The following is a 21,558-nucleotide window of genomic DNA, read 5'->3' on the forward strand; positions in this document are numbered from 1 at the left end:
AGAGTTACACTGGCCTGTTTGTGAAGAACAAATGAAAGTGTTCAAAATCATGATTATACATGATTATATATTTTGATTCACAATCAAAAAATTTTGTTTGCTTGTTTTTAAAGACAGCTCAGTATCCAGTAGCTTTAGCAGAGAACCACTGCTGGTGATTGATAGGCTTTCAGGAGCCTATCACACAAATTTATGAAGAGTAAATACACCAGCTTGTTTGGCAAAACTAAGTTCTCCACTTAAGAACAAGAAGCATAATCAGAACAGGGAGCAATAAACCAAGCGCTCTACCTAAGTCCAACAACGTCACCCAGCACAGTGAGTGATATACAACCAAAACAGCAATTCTGAATTTAACCACAAGCCTATGTGTCATTTTGGTTTAATTGCAACATGAGTTCTTCCTTGTCATGGAAGTCTCTTTTCAGACTCCAAACTCTTCTCATCTCCAGGACACCTACTGAGACTGGAAGAACAGAAGGATAATTCAGACAAGCAAAAAACTGTTTGTAGCATTAGTTGCACAAAATGAAGAGAAGCTAACTCAAAGTTTGTTTGGTAGAACTGTACCCATTATTAACAATCTTCACTTTCAAATAAAAATAAGCAAGCAATCTTAAAGAGTCAAAGTACTGCTGCAAAAGAAGCTGACACTGGGCTGAGCAGTCTTCTCAGCTTTACTTACCTGGACAGTCAACCTCATCACTCTCGTCCTCACAGGTGGGCCATCCATCACACTGCCAGTTGGAAGGGATGCACTGGATGGTACCACTCAGACATGCAAAGTGTCCTGGGGTGCAGCGGAGCTCTAGGAAAGGAGAGGAAAGTTGTGCTTTGAAGTGTTATTTATTCTTGCAAGTCTACACATATATTAATCACCTGTCGCGTAACATATCACTGAAGCATAATGGACAAAACCTCTGGATAGCTCAGCTTGTTAAAAAATGCTTCGTTTCAGATCACTTCCATGTTTTAACCTGCATATTTGTGGTTTTAATAGACAGGAGGGATGGCTTCCAGTGTTTGGGCAGTAATTCTCTCAGACATCTGCAGCAAAACCTTCCCAATAAAAATACCATGTGAGCATCTATCACCACAGTGTTACCCATCTACTTCTTGTGGGGCACCGAGGACTACTTGTTCACTTTTCTCAGAACCAAAGTTCAACAAAAATATGCTATGGTAGTTAAGTGCTAGATTACACAATAAATTCAGAATCCTATTTCCATTCCAATCACTACGTACGCCAGAACCCGCCAGACTTGCGCGAATGTCCAGTCTGATTTAGAGCCATTTCACAGAACTATTTATAAAACAGTTTCTATATCCATAAGCCTGTTTTCACCTGCTAGCTTAAGCTCTTTGGTAGAATTTCTCTATATGGACACATCCTTTACAAGAAGCTGTCAATATCTGCAAACATGTAGTTCCTGCTTCTGCAAGAGTACTGCCTACTTGCCATCATTATACTGTCAGACCTAATTAGCATTATAAGAAGTACAATGTTTTTCAAAGCTTTTTAATATCAACTCCATCTATCAAATGCCAGAACCTAATAATTCAGCTTCATTTTTTGTCCCTCAAAACATGGAGGGAGGGGGAATCTGTCTACACAAGTGAACAATTCTAAGCTTGTTTACAGATGGCAGGTCTGCAAGTCACCATTAGCATCCATAGGGTCACTTTCGCACCAGACCATCACCGTCCACCCTTCTTCTGGATGGTGGTTGTCAATTTTCCAACCAATGTTTTTGAACAATTTAGCATGTTTTCCTCTCAGCAAGCTACAATAATCCCAGGTCAGCTATGTCTGGAGAATGAGCACCTTTTTATTAACAAAAAAAAAAAAAAAAAAAAAAAAAAAGGTGTTTTAAAAGTAAAACACACTCATCCCTGATTTTGAAAGAATCAAGTAGGTAACTGTTTTGCAGGGAGAAATCTCTAAAAAATAATTTAAAATACATGTATGTATTCTCTCATCCACAGTTTACAACGTAAGAAAAGAGCTGTAATTGCAGTTGTTCCCTTCTTGAAAGACAAGTCTAAACTAAGTCAAGACAGAGGTCACATTTAAGCATTCAGACAACATGACCAGGCATAAAAAAAAACAGTCATCATGCACTCTCAATAAAAGCTGTCCCCGTACACCTAGTAATTAGTATAGGATATTGATAACAGGCTTCTAATTCGATGCTAGACTAAAATCCACTCCTAGTACTGGTTTCTCTTCAACGCACAGACCTGCTCTTCTGGAAGAATAAAAGCGGGCTCATCCTCTTAGCAACCACCTACTCAGAGCAAACATTCAGGTCACAAAATGGCTAAGAACTCACACAGACCTGCCGGACTACTGACAGCAACAACAGACCTTACAGCAAGACAACAGTGTTCTCACCCATTTAGAGTTTTACTCAGTCCAAACGGCTAACAGTGAATGAGCACAGGGGAACTGTAAAAAACAAACAAACAAACCAAAAAACACCCAAAACCAACAACTTACCAGCTTAGGTCATAATGATCCCCCCACCCACTCCTGAACAAAAAAATGAATTTATTTAGCCCAAAGAGGGAAAGGGCAAATAAAACCTTTTATTCCCCCTGACTAGGGGAATAAAAGCTTAAGCTTCACTTGCCCAATGTTGCAAGAGAAAAAATTAAAAATCTATCTTTAAGTTAGGGGGAGAAAAAAAAAACCCCAAACACACACAAAACCTCAAGCCGAAATTAAAACAATTCAAATTTCAAGTTCACAGAAAAGCATCAACTCTTCAGTAAATCATCGCAGCTTCTTTCACCCCTTTTGCGCAATGTCAGCACGCAGTGGAACATTTCTTAGAAAGTTCTACTATCGCAGTTTCAAGTATGGTATTTACACTAGAGCCTGTGTTAGGTATTTTAACACATGAAAGACTATCCTCAGCCCAGCTCTAGGCTTCCATTGCATCCACCCACAGCTATGGCAGAATTCAGTTCAAAATTCAATACTTTAAATGAACTCTTAATTTTTTTTACTGCTTGATTTTAACGGAAGTCATGCACACACCCTGTGAAGAAAGCTATTCTGCAGCCTTCTGGTTTCGCAGGCAGCATCCACCAGCAAAGCACTACAAGCCAACGTGCACATGGGAAAAACAGTAAAGAATACTTTTGTATCTCTACAATTTCATACATGTTATTACTATTTTATGTACAATTATATATGACTGGTTCAGATAAAAGGATGACTCCATCCCAATATTATGGGCATTAAAAAAATGCCACTTACATGCCGTAATGTCATTACTTCCTGCATTACAGACACTCCTCTCTGAAGAATGTGGATACATGGAAGAGTACAAAACATTTCTATTAAAACACCACTCAAACCAGCTGAATAATTGTTCCCAATGGAAACCATGCTATGTCAGATGCACTAATTATTTCAGACCAAGGAATAGGAACTGCTATGAATTCTACTGCAGAGGGGAAAAAAGTGACACTAGAAGAAATACTGTGAAATGAAATTCTCCATATTCTGCAAACACTATCAGTTACACCTCCTGAGCCATCCTAGCCCAGAGCCCATATCCCCATGCATTACTGAACTACCTAAATCATTATGCAGTTTCTGGAAGAGTTTAATCTGAATTGTTTTGCCTCTACGTGCTGCCTATTGCAGTTTAGCACAAAGAGAAACCAGATGCAATCATCTGAGAAAATCTAACCACCTCTCTCACTTGTGCTCAGGGTGGGTTTGAACACACCCAATGGCCTCCTTGAGGACGGATGCTTAAGACTGGTTCTTTCGGAAACGGACTTCCACGAAGGCCCCACCAGATGCACACCAGCGGGCTGTCATCCGGACAAGACGGAGCAGCGGGTGGGCAGCTCAGCAGCTCAGCCCGGCCCCGCAGCACCCAGCCGAGCACAAGGGCCGCCCGCCGACACCATCCCCTCGGCCCCCTGCGCCCCACTCAGCCCTGCGCGCCGGGGTCGAGACTCCCACAGCAGAGCACGTCAGCTGGCCAGGGCAGCTGCCTTCAGAGGCAAAATACATACATAAATACAGATGGAGGCCTATAATGAACCTGTGAGATAACTCAGCCAAGGAGCAGAGAAATTTGGGAGAGGCAAGGATGCACAGGACACATGCTAGTCTCCAAAACCCAATCAGGCATTTCATTTCAGTAGCCTATTTTAAGTCAAAACAGCAGAAAAATGAAAACATTTCAAGCCTATCTCCTTACCGCAGAAAAGGCAAGTCATGCTGCCAGCAGCAGAACAGGATTCATGGAGACATATGAGCACTAGCAAACAACTGTACAACACAAAGGAACCATCCATCTTTCCCGACATGTAAGTACTTAACACACACTCAAACTTCTTACTTTCTAGGAGCATGCTAAATAAAAACTGTCTCTTCACCCATACAAGATTTCCAGTTCTTCAGAAGAATAGCAAAGTTTCAAAAATACCAGTCCCACTTCTGTACCCAAAGCCAGATATCCCGCACTGTTCATAGCACTTGATGGTAAACTCACCACAAGAAAGGATGAGGAAGAAAGAAAGTATCTTAAACTTCACCACCTAGAAGCACTAAAAACACGTTTTTCCACCAGCTGTTAAAGCAGAAACATGTTGTATTTTCAAAATTGTTAGAAAATATGTAATGGCACAAGTTCAGCTACAAGCAAGCAGCTGTTGCAGCAGAGGCACCAATACAACATTAGCTAACAGCATCAACAACTGCCTAGAAGTGGAAAAAATGGAAATGCAACCACCTCCAGCGTTCATGTATGATGTGACAAGTCACATCAGCGGTATTATGATTCACATATGAAATTCTAACATAAAAGGCTTCTTTTTCTTCTAAGGATCAGATGCAGTCTTTGCTATGCTACAGCACAAAATTTAGTACACTAAAATTTCCTTTTAGAGCAATTAAATTCATCTGGCATTTTCTGGGAAGAAGGGAGGCAAGTAGAACACTGGAAATAGTGATTGTAGTTTTTGCACTATACATAGTATAAACTTAGAAAACATCACGAAGTTCAAGCAGTGCGAGAACATGAAAACACTTAAAGCAGCGAGGTGTCATTATACAATCTCTTCACTTTACTGTCTCAAAGCACTTCTACAACATTAACCCTCAACAATCTTGCCAACCACCACATCCTTCTGCCAGTGGTTACAACGAAGTTCAGAAAAATTACATAGCTTGCCAAAGGCTACAGAGAAGATGAGCCTATGAGCAGAAGTCAGCCGTCCTGACTGCACTTGCACACTTTCACACACCACCACTGCTTCTTCGCCAAAACCCAAGCAACCTGCTGGTTCACCAGCACACCCCTACCTGAACAAATATTTGTCTTTCAGAAAGATCAACAATTAATAATAATGTATTCTCTGGTAACCCTTCACCCATTCTCTCTACCAACAGTTTATTAAGAGCCACAAATTGGCCTGAGGGAGCAAGAAACTCCTTACCTTTATATAAAAAGAGGAGGTGAAAAACTGAAATCAAGTTCAGACCATGTATCAGTTCTACAGGCTTAGTACAGAACCCAAGATAAAACTTACTGGCAAGTGAAGGCTAAAAAACCCAATACCTAATAATGTGTCCCAACAAATTGGTAATATAACCTGCCCACAAGTCACTCACCTGAAAGAAGTCTTGCCAAAGCTAGTCGCGGACCTGTAATTTGAAATTTAAAAGAAAACTTACAAAACAGTTGGAAACTTAATTAATCAAACACCAGAAATAACAGGCAAGATTATAAATAAATTTAAACAGTGCCATATAAACAAGAAGTCTTCATCTTCTTGAGCTGCCAAATATTTTTCTAAGTTAGTCAGTGATAAAACAGACAAGATTTTTGACTAATAGAGAAATCTAGGTTTCATACAAGGAAAAAACTAAGTTTTCAAGGTGGTTGCTTACACTCTTACAGAAAGCTTTTGTTCTAAAGATTTTCCCAATTACATGTTGAACACCAGGTGTTTCACAGCACTCATCACATATTTCAACATAGGGCTCAACTAGCTTTTTAAATTTCCTTTACAGCACACTAATTTCCAGATTTTCTGCTAAGTACTCAAAATAGACATTTACAAGAAGCATTATCCACAGCAAGGACTTCATGACAGATGAATAAAATGCACACACACACCCCCGCTTTTATTTCCAGCCAGCTTCACATTTCATAAAACAAACACCTTTTTGCCATTACAAAACAATCCAGAAAGCCCTTTCAGGTTTAATCATCTCATATAATCTTTCCATGTAATTGAGAATGTTTTCCTTCTGGAGCCTGAGCGCTGGGAAGCCACAGTGCATCCTTCCCGCTGCAGATGCACACTTGGTCAGTGTGCTGTCCTGGGCATTACACTACCTGCAACCTGCATTTTCGGCTTCATTTTAAGTCTTTCATGGACTAGGACACCTCCTGCTTGCATTTAAACTGGAACTAATTTCTTATTCATCTTCTTCTTTCTTATTCAAAAGATAAGGGATAATTAGTTACTCAAAGTAATTGTTTTATTTGAAAGGCAGGGAAGATCTATATCCTGAGTATCTGAGACTACTTTTCAACAGTCAATCTCATTTTAGAGCTTCCAATATCAAGCCAAGACTGTAATAGGCACATGAGACAAAGTGTTGATTCAATCCAAGTTCACCTTGCTAGTTCAGTTTCCTGAATGTATTTGATCAGTTGGCTTCAAACCCACAAGCTTCAGATCAAATTAAGCTATTGTCTGTCTACATTAAGTCAGACCAAATATGGTTTGTCCCCTGCAACCAGAAAGATCGCATGCTCCAACTAATTCAGCAGAAATACAGTTGTAGAGATCCAGTATCAATTAACGTGGAATTGGGGCCTCGTAATAGTTGCCTACCAATGAAGCTAGATGTGTTTTATTTTTTTAAATATTAGCTCTAATAGAAGACATTTTCTGATATGCTAGGATTACACACATCTCCCCAGAGGCAGAACAGCTAGTTTCAACCCTGTGCTACCAGAACTGCCCTGTGAACAGAGCTGGGACCTTCACCTCCATACCATAAGAAAAGCTTGCTTACTGACCGAAGTCACGGCTCTGACCCACAAAAAGCTGTACCAGGTCACACCACCACAGGGGTAAGAGAAGCAGCAGGGGTGGAAATAGCTCTCAGAAATGATCAAAAACCAGCAAGCAGTAAAAATTTCCGCCAAGTAACAGAAGCCAACTGCCCATGGACCTCAAAAAAACACCCTTGTAGTATACAAGTGCTATTTACTCATCAAAACACTTCTGCAAAGATAAGCTGGTGGGTAAATGAGAATGCTTTGATACTGTCTTCACAGGATTATTTATCCTCCTTCAATTCAAGACAGAGATATAAAAGGAAATCAGCCTGAAAAAAGCTACATCCAACAAAAATGCCACAGGCCTTGCCTCGGGTACATAATAAATATCTCCTGTAACGCATTAGGTGAACACATCAAAGTTTTCAAAAACTAAATTTCAACCTTACATGTTAAAGACACTGAAGTCTACCATTACAGGAGCCAGTGGAAAAAGGAACACTAGAAAGCCAAATCTCTCCTAAAGCAGAAGTGTATCCCTGACAGACAGAAGATTCCCCTTACAAACCACATGTTCCTAACTCTGATATATAAACCACTAGCAGTACAAACACCTTGATGTCTTGGTAATTGACAATTTAAGAGGTTCAGATGAGAAGCCAGAGCCCTAAACTAAAGCCTCCAAAATAATAAGTCTCAATTCAGGAGAGTGCTTTGATACAGAGATTAAACTCAGCGACTGCAATCACTGATTATGAAAGTTTGGGTTCTTCTAGTTGCAATGACTTAATTTCTCTTTATTAAGAGATTCACCAGTCAGTAAAGTCTGATACATTAAGATATTCCTTTGGTAGCTAAGACTACGGATGCATGTTAGATTTCAGTGTTTACATAGCAAATATAGATTTGAATCTATTTCAGTTTTTAATACAAAGAAATGGCACTTTTCATTTGCTACACTAATTGTTTGTTCTTGTCTGCTGAGCTTCATTTGTATGGAAATTGAAATTTGATTAAACGTACAAACCCAGCATTTAATGTTTTTTCAATTATAAGATATTACTCTGAAATGTATGTATTGGAAAAGATAAGCTCAAAGTACGTGGTTTGGTTTTGTACGTAAGCTTTTAACGAACAATGGAAGTTTTGTGTGTACCTCGTGTATCTTGCTTATTTTGGTCACATTTCTCAAGGTTGGATCTGGTAGATCCTCTGGCACCATTTTTATTTACAGACTGAAGGAAAACAAAAGACAAAAATACTTCCTGCTTTCTCAGTGTAAGTCACTCATTGTCCCAAACCAGATGAACCAACCTGTAGGAGAATACTCTGTACAGATTTCAAGAGGCAATTACAGCTATCAAAAGCTGATTAAGCATTAACAAAAACTCTAACTACGAGCGTTTAGGCCAGTAACTCTTCTTATTCAGATTTTAACTTGTCCAACAGGTCGGTCTTATAATACTAAACCTACATACTTAAGACCTGTACCTACATGTTGCACTATTGTTTCATATTTTAACATATTTAAGAATAAGTTCACTAAAATTGAAAATTGCTTTTTTCTTATATCACAGTTTCTATATAACCTGACACATGCTAAACTGTACGAGCACGATCAGATTTCAGCATCTTCAGCAAAAAGCCTAAACCCCTAAGTCCTTAGCTCCTGGAGATTTTGCTCAACACCAGTGCTCAACAAATGCCTGCAAACAAGTATCAGAAACAAAACAACAACAAAAGGAACACCACACCCATCATCATCACAAAAACACATACAGCTCCATATCTAATATTTATGCTCAAGAGGAAGCATAACACAACCAGTGTTTCTCTAGACTGGTATTTACTGAAGTAACAGAAATTTTAAAATATTCTTAATATTCCCAATACAGCAATACCACAGTGGTTTTCTTCATTTAATCCTCAGCAGATATGTGGCAAAACTGTTCTTACGCTAGTCCTCTGCACTTGAAAAGCAGTTTTCATAACTTGGACTTCTCTCAAGTCCACAGGCGAAGTTCACTGGAGCAGGTACCGTCTCTCACACAAAACTCCTGAAAATCTGCCAGCTTGTAAAGAGCATGGCAGTCCTGCCCGGCCTCTGCTCGTGGTGGCCAGAAGTCAGTTGCTGAACAGTTTTCAGTGACAGAGAAGCTGACTACAAACCACATTTGAGGATATTCTGACACTGTCTTTGAACAGGTTTTCTTGTTTTTAACTTGTCTTTGAGGTATCACCAATCCCACGCGAAGGCTCTACTCTCAGGCAAGTGAAGCCATACCTAAATGGTATTTCCCCTCAGCTCCAGATCTCGGAGAAGCACTGACTATCCATTCACCTCCCAACAGATTTCCTTATGTCACTTGGTGAACCTTGCTTCCATTACATGTTTTCAAATTTATCCTCACCCCACCCATCATTGCATTCAGTGTAGCAGCGTGAGTACATAGAGTACTTTATAACAAAGCCACAGTCAGAGAAAAACAGACTATGATAACACCACCTTATTTTCATAGAAGAAAACTATTTGTGAAGCTCAATTTGACACCAGACAGTTATCCAATCCATAGATGAAGTTTATTAAAGTTTCTCAATAAAATAGGTTCTGTTGACTGTTTTTCAAATTAAAAGCCTATAGAATAATTAAAAACATACATAAGAATTAAAAAGCTATAGAAGAACAGAGTGCTCCATTTTCATGTTCAGTTCCACAGAAGATACAATGTTCAGATGTTCATCTATGCTACTGAAAACGTGCCTAAGCATGATCCTTAGGTCATGTAGCTTTGGTTCATCATGGCCTGAGTATGTGCAGGAGGGTAGGAAAGCACAACGGCACATAGCAGAGAGCCCAGGAAAATAAAAGGGTGCCGTGCTATGCGCACAGCCAAACACCTATTCTCAAATTTAATTCCAGCTCCTGAAAATTAGAGATTCTGAAGTTATAATCCCATTTAGTAGGAACACATCAGTTCCAAAAATAAGTAATACATGTTAGAAGCATTGGCATTTTCTGCATGACCTCAGCATGCAGTTTCATGAAGTAATTAAAATTGTGACAGCACTCCAGCTGAAAACTGTAAATCCTTAATGAATAACTCTAATGAACATTCTGTATTACTCGGTGTTCTGTCATAGTAAGTTATGCTAGATGACCCTAACATCCATCAAGAGATTTTTACAGCATGGTAAGGAAGAGTAGCAGCCTCCTTCCCCTCACCCCCCTCATATTAATATTATACCTACACGCTGCACGAGCTTGGAACTGACCCAGTTTCTCCCTGCTCACAAGTGTCATTCACTGCAATTCATTGTCTGCTCTTTGTCTGGAGGGCAGACTCAATGCCATTAAGGATAAAAAAAGAAAAATCAAAACAACAACAAAAAGCTATGGCAGCACATGAGACCCGGCATTCAGCCAAAGCAACAACATCAGAGCTTCTTGAATGGGGACCCTGGCTATGATTTCCCAAGACGTAGAAAATACAGGCTTTGTGCTTTGTGAATGTGGACACTTATTTCTAAGACCAAAACAGAAAAGATGTATTTCCCAATTCCCCAGTACTGCTAAAACCAAACAGAAAAAAAACCTTGCTCCTTGAACTGAGCTGAAAAAATGCTGTGAATTAGGCAATGCACCATTCCAGACCGAAAAATAGTTTATTTTCATAGCAGTGAGGATACCAGCTAAGCAACAGGCTTGCATTTTTTCCCCCCTAAGAAACTGTTATATTATCATAGTAAGTAAATAGGCAGAAGGGAAAAGCAAAATACAGCACTGTCACAAAGAGCACTCAGTACAAACAAAACCAAAGCCACGGGTACTCAAGAACCCTTTAATGTGGCTCAAAATTAACGCCTACAGTTCCTCTATCAACAACCTTCTTCAGGACTTCAGATATTTTGTACAGCCTTAGGTGGGACCCAAGTGTTTTAGTACAACAGTGACAAGTGACCTAAACCTGTGCAGCACCAAATTGTTGGCCCTTCCCCTAAAGAAAGCCGGATCAGTAAGTGGATCAGTGAAAGTGCGAATCACACCCCACGATTAAATTCACTAAACAATTTCAAGCAAGCTTGAGAAAGAAGACCAAAAAAATACAGAGTGCAGTACAAGCTTTGGAAAGCCTAGAGCCAGCATAAGGGAAGGAAACGATGACTGCCTTGAACTTCAGAGGGCAGGAAACCCCAGTGTGGTTTGCACCGTTCAGCAGTTGCCAACCTGCCAGCACATCCGTGCATCGTGCGGTCACCACGGTGGGGTGGCTTCCCAGCTGGCAGTCAGGTGGCTAACTGGGGTAACTGAACCCTTACACGAGACCCTGCAGCACTCCCAGCTTCCTTGTGCCAGAGGACGGATTGTGGACAGACAGAGGGGACATGGGGAAGACATTAAGCCTTATTAAGTGTCAGGCAAAGGTACTACAGCAGAAGAAGTATAGGGACATAGGAGACAAGCCCATTGGAGTCCAGGTTTCATTAAACCCCACTACTTACAAAACACACTCATGGGTGCTAAGAAAATAGCACTATTCCTTACACAGAATTTAAATACAGTCACGCACACAGCATATTAATTCTCCCAACAAATTCAGCAACAGAGAAAAAGTCCATTAAGAATGACATCAGTAGTGAAATACTCAGCAAGTCATCAGTGCTGTCCAGAAAAGAGCACCATCACAAACAGTACTTTCTCCCCTACAATCCATATACCCAGCTCAGGACAGATGGACTATCCCACATACACCACAAATACTGAAACTACCTAGGTACCTCAGCTTAGCTATTTCCAGATTCTATCCTCAATTGTCACCTCAAACCTTTACCTTCTTCTAAACACAGCTTCTACGACATGATCCTCATACTCCATTGCTTCTAAATACTCTAAAACACCATAATAATGTACACAAACTCTCCTTGCTCATTTGCAGGTCTTCACAAAGCTGGGGACATTCTGAACAAGGAAAAAGCATCTGGTTCTCAGCTCTGTCTTCACAAGTTTTCAGCATTACCTGCACCTCTTTCCTCCCAGGAGGCATCTGCAGTGGTCCTTCACCAAAACAATCTCCAGCACATTTCAGAGTCACCTCTGGGATGTTCAGAACTACACAGTGGTGCGAGCAACCGTAGAAGGACCAGTCTGGTAATCAGAAGTATTTGAATACCAGGAACATTTCTTTTTTTTTCAATTTCTGACAGTCTCTGCACAAGCTGCTTGTTGGAAAGCCTCTAAAAGGTGATCCAGAGAAACTACTGATAAAAGTAATCTAGAAAGTACTTCTGTATCTTAAGCTATTATCTGGTAGCTGCCTACCCAAAATTACCCTAAAAAAAATCTAAGCATGTGAGACAGTGTTTATCCTCTTCCAACCAACTACATTCTCAGGACTAGAAAAGTACACATCCTATCAAGTCAGTTTGGACCAGTATTTGCTCCTATGCAAAACAGTTTTCACTTAAGAAGGATCACCAGGGAAAGAAGCTGTAGTCCCTTTGACTAAATAAACTGTAGGTGTAAAAAAAAAAAAAAGCAAAAAACCAACAAGTACTGTATAGAGATCAGAGTTTTCCACAGAGGAAAGAAAAATTGAAATCCAAAGTTTTACATGAACTGTATTAGTATTTTCTTTAGATCAGGTTTCAACAAGAAGAGTATTCAGATGAAACACGATAACAGCAATTCAAGAACTGTCAGAGCAATCACAGCTAATTTGTAGCCACCATTAAATTGAAAGTAGGAATTGCCAGATTTCAGCAGTATTAGTTCGTAAGCTCATTTACTTTCAACAAGACAACACATGTTCCTACTTTACAGGAAAACAAAAAAGTTAGTATCTTCTTTTTTTCACCCCTAGTACAGGATTCAACAGTATTTAATCATATCCTTAAACTTTCAGCACATGAGCAATCCAAACAAATCTAATGGAAACACATAATTTAAGGCAAAATATGTATTTAGAACACCTTGCTGAATTAAAACACAAGGAACTGCAATAGTCTTTAATGCCAAACAGGTGACAAAACACCACCTATGAAAATCAGACATTTCTAACCACTCCACTCTCCAAAAACTAATGCCATTTCTTAATTTCAAAACCAAATGAACATAGAAGTAGCGCTCTACAGGGCCCTAAGGAAGGTCATGGTCTTAAACAAGAATCTAACAATTCAGGGAGACAGGAAACCTGCACATGAGCACTATTCAAATGCAGGTCACACTAAAAAAAGCTTTTTCTCCCATTTCATTTTTTTTCTTCTCATCTTGTACAAGACTTGATGAGCAAGCAGCTAGAAAGAACACTTAAAAGCAAAAATTTGATATACAGAAATATTCTGACCTCGAATATGGAAAACCCATTCTATCCTTTGCACAGTAGCTAGTGCAGTGGCTGTCATGCACTGGAGCAAATGGCTCATGCTTTGAATAGCATTCCCCCGCTCAACTGAAGTCGAACATGGCAGGAATGCAGCCAACGTTAGTCACTGCTGCGTTTGTTTGCGTTGTATGAGATACTGTGCTTTCTTCTTCCAAATACCTGAACAGGAATTTCATATATCAAACCCTAAGTTTAATTGTTGTATCAGAAGTCAGCAAATAGAAGTCCAACCCATTTACAAAAAGCCACTTAACCCTTTAAGAGTAGTTTTCTCATTCCCCACACCTAACAGCTTAAGTACCACCAGTGCTCTTCAGCTCTTCAACAAGCTTCTATTATGCACGTGTGTCAGGTACTATGCCATGACACTTGATCTTTGCCATTTTTTAGCTGTTACATCAATAGAGAAGTCATAGTCAACTCCATTAATGCTCAGAAAGACACAAACAAGCACTCATATACTATAACATCCTCGAAGCATTTCTCTCCAATCTGCTTACTACCAGAATTGAAGGGAGACGATACTTCTGATTCAGTCTTTGCACTTGGATCTCAGTCCTGCAAGATCCCCGATTTTTCATAAAGGTTTTTCCAAGACCTCCTTAATAGGGTACATTTATATTCCTATATTTTAATCAGCAAAGAGTAATTTAAGCATAACAAATAATTTCATAAATTCAGAGAGAAAACACAAATGCAGTTTTGACCATCCCTAGATTAAAAGTAGTTTAGCATACACAAGGCAAAATGCTACCTGGGCACAAACTCAAACCAAGCAGGTGCTAGAAGCCGAACTATTTATTTTCTTTTAAAATGTATAAAAGAAGACATGTTACTTTAAAGTCAGAAGAAACCTTTTTATTTAAATTGCTAAAGAAATATTAGCACAGACAAAACATAGAGATACTGAAGGACAACACTAACTCAGTTTCATGTAAAATTCTTCTCACTCATGCAAAGGCGATGCTTGACACCTACCCTTGCATCACCCCATCTATCTGCCCACAGAGACCTGAGGGCAGAGCTGGACTGGGAGAGCCACAGTCCAGGCTGGAGCTGACCTCCCTCCATACGGATCTAAAGGGCTTCACTCACCCACTTCAAGCCTCAGCTGCTGTGCTACTGCCCACCCTGCAATGCAGATTGAGGGTCAACACACAGACGGATGGAGGCTTCAGCATTTCACAGTGACATCTGAAGCTCCCTCAAGAAAACACAGTTGCAGCCAGCCCAGAACACCCAGCATTGGGCTACCAGAAATGGCACTTAATCCCATTTTTCTACTAGCTTTGGTTCCCAAATAATTTCACTGGGTACCCCAAGTAACTGGTCTCATAGTGGGAAAAGTATGAGGAAGCACGGCAGATGAGGTATAAAAAAGAGAAGACAACACAGGAAAGAAGTTACACAAATGAAAATATGACAAAGAAAAACCAGTAAATTAAAGGACAAAAGAGCAGGGAATGTCCTAAGATCAGCCACCAAAAGCTAATTCTACATTTCCACCCACCGAGCTGGCCGACAATCGTCAAGCGCTAATCAATAAACAGAACAGAAGCTAAATATAATGGTTAGATCAACCAGTTTTAATTTTAATTAACTAGGAAGTTGAACATTATTTTGTTTAGCTATAGTTAATGAGGCAACTATCAATTTCCATTAAACTTAAAATGGTATTTCTAAATAATCTAAATGGTAGGCATCAAACACTAATAAGTTCCTTAGGAGTTCCATATAGCAAATACCATTAAAACGCTGTTCATCAAACCCAGAATTAGCAGGCTGACTCTTTAATACAAAGACAAAATTAAAAATTTCATAGGAAACCACAAGATGCCAGCGGATTTCACAGTTTGGGGAATGTGGATTAAAGGTTAAGCCCAAACTCACGTTTTTAAGCAACTCAGGTTGGTAGAGTTCTGCTACAGCTAATCAATTACTTCATCAAATGATCTGTGATTTCTCCTCAACTCAATAGGTCCTCTACAAAACCACCACTGGAAGTACAATGCAAAGGTGTGAGCCTGCCATGCAGGGATCTTGAATGGTACATAAACACTTCCAGAGCGTGGAATGTCAGGAAGGAACAGGCACTGCCAGGCACTCACCACACTTACTGCTGCTGAAAAACTGGTGGGTCCTGGCACCTTAATGGTTTTGGGAAACTGTCAGTCTGTTCTTTAAAACTGTAGCACAAGAAGGACACGTGCACAACACTGTATTTAGACAGGAATAATAGGCTGCAACTGCAGAACAAGCAACAGACTGGCAACTAGACTTACCAAAAGAATCTGGCATTTGGAGTCTGTATCACAGGAAATAATGAAAAATGTGCTAGACAAATATCCTTCAGGAATTGCCTGGGTTTACCAGATTTTGTTTTGGGACAGGAAGATGGACGACCCCATCTCTTAGTAGCCCTTCTAGTCATAACTTTCTATCAGTCTACACAGAACAAAAGATTAACAAGCCTTTTTCCATCACAGGTTAGCCCTTGAGATCACACACAGGCAAAGATCAGCAGAGCCTCTCATCAAGCCTGCCAGTAACCGTGATCCGTTTCTTTTCTATCTCAAGGACTTCCATGTTTGGGCTATCAGTGCAAGAACCCCTCACACACTTATTTCATTTTAAAATACAAAACAAACTCGAGCACCCACATTAACCCCTGAAGGGCAGGGGTGGCGATGCCACTGAGCTGTTTCCAGGTTCTGCTCTGACCACACTTTATGTACCAGAAGTTCAATTCATGGTACGCAGGCTCTGCGCAGTGCAACGCACGCGAGCGCGACAGGAAGTTCTGCTAATCACGAAAGAAGTTATTTATATGCATCCCACAGGATGAAATGAGACCTTATAGAAGTTGCAAGAAATCACCACGTAAAAACCCAGAGACCCAGGCATTATCCAAAGATGGACCGTAGAGGTAGTTACTGCTCTTGCATTACAATTAAACATCAAAACCAGCCCTAACAATGATAATTCCAGAGGACAGAATAATTCATTGAAGTCTTGGCTGGTTTTCTGACATTCACTGGGGCTTTTACATCTCTCATACCTAGTATCTAAAATTCTTCTCTCTTCAAGCTAGCTGTGCCTTTCCCCCTGACTACTGAGAAAGAAGAAGCACTTCCACAGCTGCCCTCTCCCACTAGAGAGGCTGCAGCAGTGCTCTCTTCTCCATCACTTCTGCTGTTCTGGCCTAATCTTCCTCTATTCCCAAAACTACCATGGGGACATAGAAGTCACATGTTTGCAAACCCCCAAGTTCCCCTTCTGTTTTATTACTTCTTAGAACCAGAGGATTGCATGCAAACAGCCCTCTGCCTGCCGACTCCTTCTCCTTTACTTTGTAGCCACAGCTAGTAGCAAACCCACTCGCACCTTAAAAATTTTGCCTTATAATTAACGTCAGGAATTACGAGTCTTAAAGCATCAGACATGCTAATAAGGTCTGATACCTTCTGCCTTGTCTCTCTGCTACACTGATAGCAGCCACAAGAAAGCCTTTTCAAATCCATCAGCCTCGCTTTGCAGCTCCTAACAACAGCAAACAGCAGAGGTCAGGAGCACCAGGAAAAGAGCACACTAACATGTAACCCTAGGAAGAAAAAAAACAACCTAAACCCAGTAGATTAGGAAGTAAGGGGATAAGGGGGGAACATAAGACTGGAAGACAAGCCAGCCCTACTTTCAGCAAAACTAAATGAGGAGGTGTGATAAAAACCCTTCTACCCCTCGCACCTAGAAGCCCTCACTTGAGAATTTAGCTGTAGTTAGCAACGACATGGAAACGAACAAATATTACTCGCCACAGCTCTCACTAAGGCAAAGACAGTGAACAAAAAGCAAAATCAGGCTACTATTTGCCTACCAACAAGCTCCCATTAGAGCAGAGGAATGCTGGGGCCAGGTCACATTTTATGACTGATATATTTGGGTCTCCAATTGAATTAACCCATACAATTCAACTGGCCAAAACCAGACACATTCAGTCACAGCACACAAGTGGATCACCTTGAAACGATGTCGACTGTGGATTTGTTTAGACTTCTTCTCTAAGGAGTTCTGCCTTGCATTTAAGACCTACAACTTTTGACTAAGTGACAAGAAAGAGTTAGCAATTTAAACACACTTGCCAATTATATTGTGTCAAGATACCAACACCCCACCAGTAAGAGCATAACCACCAACTGCGTATAAGCACGCACCAAAGCACATGAAAAGTTCAAACTTTAAGCTAAAGTTGTGGGGCTTCTCAGTTACACCACTTGCACTGGCAAGACTTTCTAAGCATTGCCATTTAGGCAAGTTGTGCAAAATTTTTAAAAACAGAACTTGTGTAATAAAATTACTTCCTCTAGCTAGCTTTGAAGTGGAGAAGAAAAGCTGCAAGAATGAGAACTCAATTGGCTTTTAGCTGTCTGGCAAATGCTCTAATAAGAAAGCCCGATGACCTACATTCACAAGGCTCTGTACTAAACCACTATTACAAAATCCAATATAAAGCCTGACCACGTTTAAGTGTTTTCCATTAGCAAGCAGCAGTATCTTGTTAGAGAAATATGAAAACGTGTTATTGTCTTCAGTGACGATGATCTTAATTAATCCTCTAAACACTATTCTGAAACATGTCATCCTGATCGTTCCAGACTGTCTAACTTGCCAATATTACAGAAAGACACCAAAACCTTTGCTTTTCGATTGTGCAATGGGACATTAACAGAAACAGGAACTTACATATTCTCAAACTGTGCTGCAAAACTGAATTCATAACAATTTACATCTCTGATGCTCTTTCAGCAACCTACAGAAATGCACTAGTGTTGAGAAACTCAATATAAATCCAAGCTAGCACCAGTACAGTTTATTGTGACTCAGTTAACACACCACTGAAATAATTCTTCACATAAAGACAACAGCTCTCAGCCAGCTAGTCAGATAACCTGAAGCAGATGTTTTGAGTTGTCCCGGAAAAAGATATTATTAAGCCAAACCCTACTGCGGTAAATATCCCCCAAAACAACTGTCTGAACACCAGATATAATCAATTCAGTAAGTGTTTAAAGGAAATATTAAGTTAGTCCTTCACTGTACACACATTTGGAAAAGTCCGACACATTCAGCTTCAATTCACATTAGCAGCTTCCAAACACATAATGAGTAACACAACTCAAGGAGAAATGCCCTACTTTTTTTTTTAAAGAACTCTTTCAACAATACATTATAAAGTAGGCAACTAGTCAGAACAAGCAGCTTATGGTCAAAACCATTAGAAAGGGCAAGAGGGAAACACTGGGACAAAAAAAATCCAAGCAGAGATTCTCAACGGCACAAAGTTACCATTAAAAGCCCACAGGCTCAGAAAAAAATCTTAACTGCCCACAGTACCTTCAGGAAACCCAAGTCTCCCACAGCTAGGGCTGATGTCATGGTATGTTGGACATACCTGATGCTGTTAGTGGTGGCAGTAGTGTAAAACAGACTTGTATAAGCAAGACGGAAACATCAGGGGAAAAAAAGGAAATTTTAATTAATTTCTCTCCTAATTTACTAAAATTCATCTCACCCTAAATGCAGAAAGAATAGGTCCACGTAAAATCACAGCCTTTCAGATAGCCTGAAAAGATACTACAGTTGAGGAGGCTTAAAAGAAGGTTTTATTTATCTGAAGAGCACAGCAAGAACATGGATACAAAGCTAGTGTCAAATTAACATGGAAGTACAAAGAGGTGCCTGATTCGCTGGGACTGAATTGTGAAGGGACTACACATTCATCTCAGAGTGCATAAAACCTCCCATCACTCTGCAGCACTCATTTGATAGCTCCAAGTACAGATTTAAGCTAAGCAAGCTGCAGGCATCCTTTCTAATCCAATAAGACAGTTGCTACAATACACAGGTTTAAAGAAGCAAAAAGAAAACCAAACACCACCAGGAAAATAAATTCTAAGTCCAAATACTCTTCTCTTTCTCAGGAAATCCATGCACCTCCCCAAAAAAGACAAGAGAGACTTCTTCACCATTGATTACAATGATAAATTCAGTTCTGTACATCCTCTGTACTTGTATGAACCAGATTTTCCTATTTGCACCTTTTGTTTCAGGATCAAACTGTATACTACTTAATCTACTAAATGTGTGATCTATTTGAGACAGTAGATTCAAGATATTAAACGAAGCAAGCTAAAAAGCAAACGACATTGGCAAAAAGATGTGAGGCCACCCTGAAGCGATGGGCTCTCTTCTGAGGAGGAAGGAGAGGCATCACCATGGACAGCTCAACCATCACACTCATCTGGAGCCTCCAAGTAAACAGGACGGATGAGTGTATTCCAAATGGAATTCAGAAATTCCTCATACAGCAAGGAATTCCAGCTGCAACATTACATCCAGTTGGATTCCCTCACATTATGTTCAGGAATACATATGGTTCAAGCAAATTCAAGGCATGCATACAGAGTTGCCATAGAGGAATTCTAATGCTACAAGTTTCAAAACCAGTGGTGTATAACCTGAGCAGATGAGAGTTAGGGTTTGTTCACAAGAACGATGCTTCTGCCAGTGTAGCTACAGCACCACAAAATCTCTAAAGAACATTAGAGCACCAGTGAAAAAAAATTAATTTGCCTTAAAGACCCAAACCTCAGTGAAAAACTTGTCTTCATCCATCAAGCACCAGCTGCTGACGGAGATCTGACATCAAACTGGAGCAATAAATGTTCTGACACAATACGGAAAATGCCATTTTCTAATTTCTAGGAGGCTACAATGCTTAACGCCAAAAGAGTTCAGCGCCAAATCTACCCACCTGTCAAAGTACACAGACAGCTAATCTCTGCTGAATCTTTTCAACCAGGAATTCAGCTGTCTGTAGCACTTAGTGCCAGCTATAAAGGAAGTTGCTTGAAATCAGTTTTACATAGTATCTTCTCCCACATAAAAGCCTCTAGCTGTAATAATACTAGGTTTGCAACTCCATGTTTTGGGGTTTTTTTGGCTACTTAAGAGTGTATCATAAGCCCTACATATACACTGCACTGCCAAAAAAACAAGCCAAAACAAAACAAGGCGCACGCAAAGCAGTTTCAACATCTAAGTTAGTTATTTCAGTAAGATTGCCTACACTGACCCAATTGTGTTTCAGCTGTACTAGGAACTTGCTTAGACACAGTTCACTAATACTGTTATGTTTTATTAGTCTGGGTCATGAAAGTTATTTTGAAGAGAAAGAACAAGGGGATTTCAGAGTACACCATCGTTATTACTCTCCTATTTACAAAGGAGTGAGTATCACCCAGGAGCAGTCACACGGTGCGATGGGAGGACAGTTTCCAAACCTGCAAAGCCACTCCAGGCAGCCTCGCGCTTTGGCTGTTGATGCTCTTTGGCAAGAGCAGCCCCAGATACGTGAGGGCTCTGCCAAGCTCCAAGCAAGTTCAACACCCAAAAAGAAACCCCCACCGAGCAACGTATCTAGAAAAGCTGTAGTTTTCAACCAGCAAACACCAACCATTTCTCCAAAGTCGATTATCTTAACATTTTAAAGCACCGTGCCTAGCAGCTACCACACAAACTCCATCACTAAATTATTTCCCTAGAAGCAGCAAAAACAGAACTAGGAAGATGACATACGAACTGAGATGCAACAGGGTTTTTTTCCTCTTTCTGGCATGGTGAAATGGCACTTTGAAAGCAAGTTTTTTGTCTTGTTTTGTTGGCACCCAAGGCCCGCAACATAAAAGCGGGTAAGTAAGAAACACCTGAAAACTTAGTCATGCCGCCACATTTCCATTGCTAATTACCCGTAGGGTTTTGTAGTTTTCTACCCAAGCTTGCAAACTTTAAAATGATTTTTCTTCACCCTAACTCGCAGACCCAAGCAGCCGGCCAGGGGACCGACCTTCCCCCCCCCCACGACTCAGCCAGGTCCCATCTCTTTTTAAAAGTACGAAGAAGCGGCAGAGACGCCGCCGGCTGAGCCCTAACCAACCCCCGAGCCCGGGACCGGCTTTGGGCCACGGCGACCCGTCCCCGGCGGGAGGAGAAGGACCCCGGCTCCCCTCCGCACCCGCCCGGCGCCGACCTCCCGGGGACGCCGCTCACCGGAGGCGAACCCGGCCGGCCTCCCG

The 21,558-nt window shown here is 40.6% G+C and overlaps 1 protein-coding gene across 2 annotated transcripts in view; it reads right to left on the reverse strand.

Annotated features, from left to right (window-relative positions):
* The window catches only part of DGCR2 (DiGeorge syndrome critical region gene 2), a 50,005-nt gene that overhangs the window by 28,135 nt on the left and 312 nt on the right, over nt 1-21,558 (reverse strand). Inside the window, exons 2-3 of one of the 2 annotated variants that reach the window (XM_010581603.1) lie at nt 5,642-5,674; nt 686-808 (exon numbers count right to left, since the gene is read on the reverse strand). In XM_010581603.1, coding sequence (XP_010579905.1) covers nt 686-808; nt 5,642-5,674 — 156 coding nt within the window. The remainder of the gene's footprint in view (nt 1-685; nt 809-5,641; nt 5,675-21,558) is intronic. The other variant, XM_010581604.1, reaches the window with a different exon arrangement.

Source organism: Haliaeetus leucocephalus, unplaced genomic scaffold, assembly GCF_000737465.1.
Source record: "Haliaeetus leucocephalus isolate CR32 unplaced genomic scaffold, Haliaeetus_leucocephalus-4.0 Scaffold802, whole genome shotgun sequence".
NCBI classification, from domain to species: domain Eukaryota; kingdom Metazoa; phylum Chordata; class Aves; order Accipitriformes; family Accipitridae; genus Haliaeetus; species Haliaeetus leucocephalus.